This window comes from Capsicum annuum, chromosome 9, assembly GCF_002878395.1.
Source record: "Capsicum annuum cultivar UCD-10X-F1 chromosome 9, UCD10Xv1.1, whole genome shotgun sequence".
Lineage (NCBI taxonomy): Eukaryota > Viridiplantae > Streptophyta > Magnoliopsida > Solanales > Solanaceae > Capsicum > Capsicum annuum.
The window spans coordinates 1,273,552-1,284,437 of record NC_061119.1 but is presented as its reverse complement, the minus strand read 5'-3'; the positions used below and the strand labels follow the sequence as shown (position 1 = coordinate 1,284,437).

At 31.2% G+C, this 10,886-nt stretch overlaps 1 protein-coding gene across 1 annotated transcript; it reads right to left on the bottom strand.

The window, feature by feature from the left end:
- Positions 1-279: 279 nt before the first annotated feature.
- LOC107841747 lies at positions 280-10,202 on the bottom strand. The gene is made up of 3 exons (XM_047396949.1): positions 9,276-10,202; positions 2,648-2,733; positions 280-1,102 (listed from the first exon to the last, which is right to left on the bottom strand). Exons 1-3 carry the CDS (start codon positions 10,166-10,168, stop codon positions 555-557), a joined length of 1,527 nt encoding a protein of 508 aa, XP_047252905.1. The 5' UTR covers positions 10,169-10,202; the 3' UTR covers positions 280-554.
- Positions 10,203-10,886: the final 684 nt, after the last annotated feature.

Sequence of the window (10,886 nt, the reverse complement as noted above, 5' to 3'; positions counted from 1 at the left end):
TCAAGATATGGAAACAAGATGAAATCGCTACGCCAGAAATATGAGTGGTACTGTTAGAGTATATATTCGATCTCTTCCTTCAACTTATTTTTCTTTATCGCTTAGTTGTATTTTGAGAGCCAAACGAGTTTTTCTTTAAATGGTATTCATGAAACTTTATATCATATTTCACTTGTTGAAACTACAAACTCATATTTGAAGCTCTTTGCTTCTTACAATTATAAGTTAACTAGTTATATTACAATAAGTTTACCAAAACTAAAACAAAAAAAAGTCAGAAGGTTGTGTGCTAGCCGAGTACACGTATACTAACTGTCGCGCCCATGTCAGATTTTCCAAAAGTAGTGCACGTCAGGAGGATCTGACATATGTGCGTTGGCATTTTTTGAAGGATCCGAGCAACATAGATTGAAACAAAAGGTATAGATTGTGAGGTGACTAGTTTCATTTTTCCTCGGGATCAGTAGTGCTCTCACTTACCCTCAACCCTAACTCGAACCTGTTCAACCACTTGTGCAAGCCTCACTTGTCAGTTGACTAGCAAACCCTCTCTCCTAGTCGATTTCAGGTATATTATCAAGAACAGGCTTCCATCCTTTACTTCGATCAATACTGTTATCGTCGACAACAGAACAGTGTAAGATATCATTTGCGATAACATGTTCCTTCTTCACACTGTGATTCGCGATATGATCAACCGCGATTAATCCTCCTTCATTACTCATCAACAAAGCTTCAAGCTCTTTTTTACTGATGACAATCTTAATCCTTACAACATTTTTTGAATCATCAGCAAACTTAACCTTCTTTTTTACTGCTGGTTTTCGAGGTAATATAGGTAAAAGATAGTAAATTTTTCCACCTAGCATATCATCATTTGGTAAAAGATTTTGATCAATGATTTGAAGAGAATTAGATATTACATGGTTAGGAAATTGTGATAAAATTTGATGGACTTTGATGGGAGCTTTGTATTCAAGAATCTTCTCATCTGTTTTTATCACTTTTACAACTTTTTCTTGAAGAACTATGCAATTTCCCATTGTTGTTTTTATGTAAGATATAAGGTTTGTTTTGAATTTGGACGAGCATATGTGATGTTCTTTATATAATAGTAGGGGAAGAACCTAATTATCACTTTTGGACCCCACCTTATTGCTTTTTTTTTTTTTTTGTTGATTGTGCAACTTGATTATTGAGAAAGCGGCGGAGCCAGAATTTCTAACTAGAGATTTTAAAAAAAATGCAAAAATAATATAGAGATAAGCATCTGGTACTTCTCGAACAATGATCAAAGTTGCTACGACACATTCCAACTTTACAAGAGTACTATTGCCCCTTCTGAGCTCAATTTTAGCGTATTTTTATCGCCCTTTTGTGCTGACGTGGCACCTTTATTACATAAAATGGGGCTCACGTCAAAGATGTCACATCAGCTAAAAAGGTTGAGAAAAGGTGTCACGTAAGATAAAAAAGAAGACAAAAATACGCTAAAATTTAGTTTGAGGTAATAGGACCTCAATGAAGCTGGAGTGAGGAAGGTACTAGATGTTTTACTCAATAATATACTTAGAATCTTTCCTTATATTAGCAAGATTCAACAATTTATGTACGTAGTAAAAACTATTAGATTCACATAAACTCGTAATATAACTATAGGCAGGTTGAGCTCAAAGCGAATAATATCATGTTAAATACGACTGGTGCATAATTTTGGTTTATGAGTTCTTGAACATTCTAGAATAAGCAACTTACTGTATTCTAGATAAACTATTGACGCGTATTAGGTAGATTTCTTAACACAATTATAAAAATTTGATTAAACTCAATTAAAACTACTGAATTCTGCCGAACTCGTAATGAATATTCTAGCTCCACCATACTCATATTATTGCTAGTTGAGAGATTTATGGCTGTTATTAGGGTGGAAAAATCCACCTATGTCGGAATTGTGGTGGATCTTCACCAGACCCCATTTATATTTACACAAATTGAAATGAGTAGGACCACTATATAAAGTCATTGTTCGTAATATAAGTGGTTGACTACTAATTACTATGTTGATACCATATAGTAATAAGTTTACACACTCTTTATTGACTATTTTGTATGTTTGTTTGCTTTTGGCTTAGTGGATTCTATGTTATTTTCTGCAAAAGGTCAGTTTGTGGCATCTAAAACTATCATTGTTTTTTTTTTTTTTTTTTCACCCGATATTTGGTGTTTGCATTGGAGTTTCGACTGATTCGAATCGTGCGTTGCATGGCTCGTTCTAGGGGTAGCTCTGCCAACAGGATTTTCTCCATACCTAGTGTTCGAACCCTACCAGCACTGACGCACCAAGTTCCATCAGAACTCCGAAGTTAGGCGTGCTTGGGTGAGAAAACTATCATTGTTATAGGTAATTATTTAAAACATTGTTTTTTCTATATGACTCAAATTCACAATCTTAGAGTTAAGTAGATGGTGTTTATTAGTCGAGCAACCTTCTCTTGTTCATTACGTTATATTGATAGTGTAAAAGTTATTTATTGTAGGCTTATGCTATGTGGGAGGTCCGGGGAAGCTTCCGACCATAAGGGTGATCTGTTGTATGCAGTTTCACCTTAAATTTTTGTAAGGGGCTATGTCCATGATTAGATCGAACTTATAACCTCCTGATCACATGGCGGCAAAGGGGCTATTTCCACGACTAGATCAAACCTCAGGGCAGCAAAGGGGCTATTTCCACGACTAGATCAAACCTCATGGCAGCAAAGAGTCTATTTCCACGACTAGATCAAACCTATAGCCTCCCGATCACGTGACATCAAAGGGGCTATTTTCACAACCAGAGGCAGAGCCAGGATTTCAGGTAAGAGGGTTCAATATTCAAAGAAAACTAAGTCGAAGGGGGTTCAACACCTACTATAACTACATAAAAAATAATTTTAATCACGTATAAATAGTATATTTTTCCACCGAAGGGGGTTCGGACAAACCCCCTAAAGAGGGATCGCTTCGCCTCTGTCCACGACTAGATCGAACCTATAACCTCTTGATCACATTCCAGTAAAGGGGTTATTTCTATGACTAGATTAAACCTATAACCTCCTGATCACATGATAAGAAAGGGGTTGTTTTCACGACTAGATTAAACCAATAACCTCCTGATCACATGGCAGCAAAGACATTATTTCCATGATTAGATCGAACTTATAACCTCCTGATTAGATGAAAACAATTTTATCAGTTCAAAGACTCCATCATTAGTTCATATCACATCATTAGTGCATAACCAATTTGATTTGAGTTCAACTTGTGCACCATGGCGTGCAAATTTTAACCTACCAAATATTGATTGCTTTGATAACACTTCTCATGCTTTATTATCCTCTTAAGTGATGATCTAGACTAATTTAGTAGACTATTTATTTAAAGCAAAAACTTCATTTTTTTAATTTAAAGAAAAAAAAAAAAGAAATTCTATGAAGAGATTGGTGAAAAGTAACTAGTGCTTGGTGATGTTATCAATACGCAAATATATATATATATATAAAACACTTTTGAGGGTGGCTAGAGCATGACAAATTAAAAGAAAGTATTAGCGGCGGATTCAAAATTCGATTATTATCGATGACAGATTTAGAATATTAACTACGAGTTTATAGGAGTTCAGTAGTTTTTATATATATCCGTTAAAATATTCATTAAAACTAATATAAATATTTTAATGTGAATCCAACATATTATATTACTTGATGCTGATATAGAAATCAATAAACTTCAAATTCTGAATTTGTCTACAAATATATATTATGAATCATATATAGTTTAAATTTCTTTCATATCTCATTTGATTTACTAGCGTTCGAAATTTATTATTATACTTTCTCAATAAATTCCATCACATCTCATAGGATTGATAAGATAGTCCTCTTTCTTGTACTTATCCCTATTGAAAATTTTTAGTTTTAATAAAATACCTCTAAATATTTTATCTAGTGGTATAAATTCGAGAATTTTTTTTTTATTTTATTCAAAATTTATTATTTATACTTTCTTCATAAATTTTCAATATATATACATATTGTATTCAAAAGAACATATAATAAGCACTTACGCATAAAATCTGAAGTTTACATTGTTAAAAAGCGTTTTATCTTCACATATAAAACTTTGTTGAGTTTGAATACGGATATCGAATATCATATATATAGTAATAGGCAAGCAATACATGCATAATAGAGTATTCTTTTGGGTGGGGGTAGAAATTAGTTTGAATTCTTCATGCAATGTAATAGGACAAAAAGAATAATAATATTAAAATAGAGGAAAGAAATTGGTAGGTAATAATATCAGCCACACTTAATACCACTTTCTTATTATATAGTAGTAATCAGCACTAATTAATATCTCATGATATGTTAAGAGAATTTTATGAGAATGGAAGTTGCAAGGTATCTATATATTTTTGAAAAATCACATTTTGAGTCAATGAGTAATATTTGACCTAAAATTATAGGTTGTAAACTTGCAATTATAAAAAGATATGATGAAATAAATAAAATTTTTCTATATTTAATCAAGGTTTCAAATTTTTTAAAAATTCCTTTAGAACGATTTTTATGCGGCGTTATACAATATTTGATTTTTGGCGAAGTTTACGAGATCTAGTGATCCCTCAATGTTGAGAGTAGGCCCATCTCAGTTGACGAGTTATTCTTCTTTAATCATTCTTATGTGATACTAATCTGAATTAGTTGAGCTGACGAATATTAATGATAGATATGATTGATAAAAAATAGATTGGCAAAGTTATAAACATGTTATGAATTTCAAGAAAATGTTTTGTTTATAGTCACATGCTTAATCAGAGCCATTTATAGCTAGGTTCTTATCAATAATTATTACTATAACTCATTTTAGGTTCTTGTCAACAATAAATTCAATCGTCAAAGCGGTCATTAATATTTGTATTAAAATAGATTTTCTACGTCAAATCTTTTGGGGTGCGATCCTTTCTCAAACCTTACGTGAATGTAAATATTTTGTACATCAAACTGTCCCACGATCATATATATGACCTAAGTTGAGAGGCTTTACATAACAAAAATATCCCAATTTTATCAATAAAATATCTAAACCATTATAGTGAATATGTTAGGTATGATCATATAGTTTGCACTTTTCACTTTTATGTATCAAAGTTTTTTGTGTGTGTGTCTTCTTTTAATTGGTTGCATTTTGATGTGCATATATTGATAGACAAATTGCAACAATGAGCAATTGGATTAAGACATATATCATAAAAGTACAATAATCTAAATTTATTTATTTAACCTATACATTTTAAAAAAAAAAAAAGATTATGCAACATGACATTTCACAATTTTAGTGGAAATCCTATCTCATGAGAGATATTTTCTTCACATAACAGCCAAAATGGAAAATATCATAAATTTTACAGCAATAATATCTTAATTTCGAGTAAATTAAGTCAGTTATATGAATTGTCACTATTTATATCGTCCTATTTAAACATTGTTGTATTCAATATTAATTTAACAAAATAATTAGAAGCTTCAAGAAGCAATTCATTTTTTTCAAATGTGGTGAGGAGTTTACTTAGCTTATTATTATTGAAATTTATTTTTGTCATGCATGTTGTCATCACCTTATTTTCCTATTGTAAGACCATAACAATATATTATTAATGGCTAATATTATAGACGGATGTAGAGTTTAAAGTAATATAATATCAGTGCAAGTACGTATACGTACATACACACAAACATAGCTTGCGTATACTCTATATAACGTTTTACTATATATATATATATATAGTGTCAAAGTTACTTTACTTTTTAATAAAATTTCTGACTCCGCTACTCCAAATAGAATTAGAAATGTGTTTGTTGCACTCATACTAGATAGTATTATATTTTATTTTTTTCAATTTATGTACTAATTCTTTGAGCCAAAGGCAAGTAACATGTTATATTATTTTCTTTAACTTGTTGGATTCCACTTCTCAAAACACTTTCACATTGCTCTTTTGGTTTTCTTGTTTACAAGCTTAACTAATTCTTGAATTATTTTGCAAATTATTAGGGTCGTCGTTAAATTAGTTCATGAAAATATGATTCGTTATCAGTTTAAATTCAATTAATTAAATATGTTCATTTAACTTTATTAACTCAATTCATCTTGACTCAATTCAAAGGTGGCCGATTAATGATTGGCTGATTTTTATAACTTAGTTCATTTTAATCCTCCACATTCAGTCAAATATTTCATTTATATTTAACTTAGTTCATTTTAATCCGTACAAATTCAGTCAAATATTCCATCTATATTTGACATTCCTATGGATAACTGGACTTATTTTGGCCTTGATATTTTTCAATTTATGGTTCTTAAAAGTTGTTTTTGGTATGTTTCAATTAGCATCTAGTATTTTTGTCTTATAGCAAATAAATAAATGAGATATTCCTTTTAATATATTGCTTGCAAGTCATTCAATATTCTAACCAAATCTTGTTATATAGTATACCTTTACTCATTGAAAAAGCCAAAAATGAACATGGGAAAAGAATAGAGTATGGAAGTGTTGTAATGCGTGATTTGATCAAAGTATAAATATAATATTTAAATTAAGAACTCGATCGATGATATCATAATATTTAAAGAATAAATTCATAAGATATATTAAACTATAGCAGATAATACGTGTTATGAACTTATAACTATCACAATTTTCTCACAAAGGTAAATATGAACCTTAGTTATCAAGATAATGATACTCTTAAATTGGAAAATCAACTACCACAACAAAATACTATTTTTATCAAAACAAATATTCTCTTCTCATTTACAAAATGGAAAGAGTCACCATCTCCTTTTTGCAACCCCACATTAAAAAAAAAAAACTATATTTTAATTTATTTATTTTTTACTTTACTTTTTACCTGTTAAAAAAATATCATATTCTAGTAATTATTTATTTAATTTGGAGACTTAAGTGGACCATGGAGTCATTTTTATGTTGATACTTGTTATTCATTTGTTGGGCGGCCACCGCCAATAAAACTTTGTAATAATTATAAAGTTGATATTATATTTACGAGGTAAAAAATAAAATTAAATCATTTTGAAAAAAGAATTATAAGTAATGTTATTTAATAATATTAATTTGTAACTTAAAATAAAGAGAAAATGCACTGTTTTCATCCTAAACTAACGAAATTGTTGAGATACATCCAAACTTTAGGAGGGTCCTATTAACCCCTGGACTAATTAAAACCGTATTTTTGGCAACCTTAATGCCTACGTGAGCCTTCAGTGTGTTCATTCACTGATGTGTCACGTATGTGCCACGTAGACACTAAGGTTGCCAAAAATATGATTTTAATTAGTCCAGGGGGTAATAGGACCCTCCTAAAATTCGAGTGTGTCTCAACAATATCAGGTATAGTTCAGGGTGGAAACAAAGCATTTTTCCTGAAATAAATAATTACATGTTATGACAGGTTGACATAGGTAGAGTAGGGTAACCTCGTATTTCCTATGAGTGGAGATGACGAGTCCATGAATTTTTCTTTTTTTTCTTTTGCTGCATTTCGATCAAAGGGCTGAAGGGAAATTGTGCATCAAGATGTTCGTAACAGGCAACTCGATCCTCTTCCTCAGAGATTTCAGACGAGGGAACCCTAGGAGAGCCATCGACTCCAATTACCTTCGGCATCCCCCTCTTTTACGATTAAGATAACGACTTCGGGCAAGACCAGCTCCCATAATCTGACGGGCGGTGTGTACAAGGCCCGAGAACAAATTCACCGTCGTATGACTGACCGGCTATTACTAGCGATTCCGGCGTCAACCCTGCCGAAGCAGCTTTCTTTCTTCAAGTAGTGAAGTCACTCCGGTTTGTGTATATGACTTGAAGCTCTAAAGTCTGTATCTTGCCCCTAGGTCGTCCATGTATCGTACCAAATCTAATCAACTGCCCTTCTTATCTCCTCGACGTTCTCGATAGCCCATTTTTGTCTCAAAAGAGTCTTTCAGTGGCAAACTCGTCGGTATATTAGAATAAATAAATGCATGTTACGATAGGTTGATAGTCTGATAGGCACGGAGCTAGCTATGTACGTGATGAAGTTCTTCTGAATTTCTTTGTCGAAAAAATATACTGTATATACAAAGTCAAAAATATTTCTAGTGTATACTATATAGTAGATGTTGTAATTGCCATTAAAATGCCCCTTCGATGCATCATGTCTTAGTGGGCTACAGGATTTTGTTGTTCCCATAAATGACTTCTTCTTGTTTTGTCACAATTAACTTATTCCATTCACATCTTCATATTCATATTTGCCATAATAACAATAATAATAATAATAATAGTAATAGTAATAATAATAATAATAAAAACAACAACAACAACAACGAGAGCGTATACCGTAAAAAAATAAATTTTGAACCTAATTAAATCTCAAAAGTTAATTTATGAGAGGAGGATTGTCGAAGTTCATATAGGGAAATCATCTTTTTTGCATTCCATCGATGTGGTACTTAACACCCCGCCAGGATTGGATACCTGGTGCGTGGATAATTTTTTAATATGGGGACCGACCTCGATAATAATAAATAAATTGGAATGATCGAGTTTGAATCTGATACCATGTAAAGAAATGAATCTTGGACCTAACTCAATCCTAAAAGCTAGCTTATAAGAGAAGTATTGTGCATATCTGACGTGGAACTTAACATATATAAAAGTTACTGATTTTCGTAAATCATCCGCATCATGACAAAATATATTGTTGAGTGACTTTATTAGTTAAAATTTCTTTTTAGTGACTTTGGTATAAAAAGAAAAATATATTATAGCTTAAAGATAATATATTATATTGATATTTTATCTATATCATAACAAAATACATGGTTAACAGACATATTGTCCTTGCAAACTAGTATTATCCTAATAACAACTTAATAAAAGTAGTTTCTAGTTTGTCTGCTTTAATATCTTCTTGAGCAAAGAACATAATGTCTACTTTCGTATTGCATCGTCAGTCTATAAATTAAATCTGTTATCGTGTTCTGGTTCTTTGGAGTAATTTTTGATGCATGTATACACCTATATACAACTTAACCACTACATAAAGTTGTAAATACAAAAGCTAGCAGAGTGTGTCAAGTCTCGATGGGCAGAATTATTTGATATCTGTATTAGTAAAACAGCTGAATTGCACGCAAACGGATCCGACCATCACGATGATTGGTGAGTATACTAGTCAAGTTCATGTATAATATCAAGAATAGGCTTCCATCCTTTACCATTATTTGTATTTTCATCAACTATAGTAGTAGAACTCTTGATTATATCATCAACTTTGATTAATCCACTTTCATTACTCAATAATTCTTGTAATTGTTTCTTGGTAATGACAATTTTAACCCTAATAACCTCTTTCTTTTTGTCATTGGCTTCTAATAATTCAACTTGATCATTTGCAAAGTTAACCTTCTCATTTACTTGATCATAATTTGCAAACTTGACCACCTCATTTACTTGATCATTTGCAAAGTTAACCTTCTCATTTGCTTGATCATAATTTGCAAACTTGACCTTCTTTATGACTTGATCATTTGCAAACTTGGCCTTCTCATTTCCTTCATCATTTGCAAACTTAGCCTTCTCATTTGCAAACTTGACCTTTTTTATGACTTGATCATTTGAAAACTTGGCCTTCTCATTTGTAAACTTGGCCATCTCATTTGCTTGATCATTTGCAAACTTGGCCTTCTCATTTGCTTGATCATTTTCAAACTTGGCCTTCCCATTTACTTGATCATTTGCAAACTTGGCCTTTTCTAGTACTTGATCATTTGCAAACTTGACCTTTTCTAGTACTTGATCATTTGCAAACTTGACCTTCTTCTTGGGTGATTTAGGAGGAGGATGCATTGGTAATTGGGGCAAAAGATAATAAATTTGGCCACTTAGCAAGTCATCATTTGGTAGAAGATTTTGATCAATAATTTGAAGGGAATTAGAAATTACATGGCTAGGAAATTGTGATAAAATTTGATAGACTTTTATGGGAGCTTTGTATTCAAGAATTTTCCCATCTGTTTTTATCACTTTTACAACTTTTTCTTGAAGAATTATACAATTTCCCATTGTTGGTATATTGAGTAATATTGTTATTATGGAGCATATAGTTGTGTTTGCCTTTTATAAAGAAATGAGGTTTGTAAATGCCCTTTGCGTTAAAGAATATTACAAATATAACCTTAGCACTTTTGGACCCCACCTTGTTGATTTTTTTCTTTTTGTTGATGTTGTAATTGAGTGTTCATAATTAAGGTGTCGTTTGGTTAACAAAGAGTTATCTCGAAATAATTAATATTGGGATTAGTTATTTCAGAATTAGCTATTTTAGTATATAAATGAAATAATTTATCTCATCACTATGATATAAATTGTGGGATAAATAATTCCAAGACTAAATTATACCTCCAATCAAATACGAAATAAAGTAATCTTACAGTGTATCTTGATACTATTATACCTTATACCTCACGCCAAACGACTCCTAAGAGTCTTGATGTATCACTTGGTTGATATGATATGTTGTATTTGAAATTTTCTTCCCATCTACCTTTGTGAATGGTGAAAATAGATTGAGAATTTTAATTTGATGAATTTAATATTTAAGTTCTTATTTATTGCTAATTTTGAAATCATGATTTCAAAATATAACATTTGTTAAAAATTACATACTTTTATACATATGTATTTATACTTTACATAAAAAATAATGGGTTCTTGAATGTGTTGTTTATGTGCTTCATTGGATAGTGTTAATGATTAAATCCAATTGGTACCAAGAAAAAGA

Excerpts from the sequence above, each read along its gene's own strand:
- LOC107841747 (XM_047396949.1), bottom strand. The coding sequence starts at position 10,168 with ATGGGAAATTGTATAATTCTTCAAGAAAAAGTTGTAAAAGTGATAAAA. Across the intron at positions 2,734-9,275 it reads ATTATACATGAACTTGACTA|TCGTGGAAATAGCCCCTTTG; the intron begins GTATACTCACCA and ends GGTTTGATCTAG. Across the intron at positions 1,103-2,647 it reads ATGTGATCAGGAGGTTATAA|AACATCACATATGCTCGTCC; the intron begins GTTCGATCTAAT and ends TATTATATAAAG.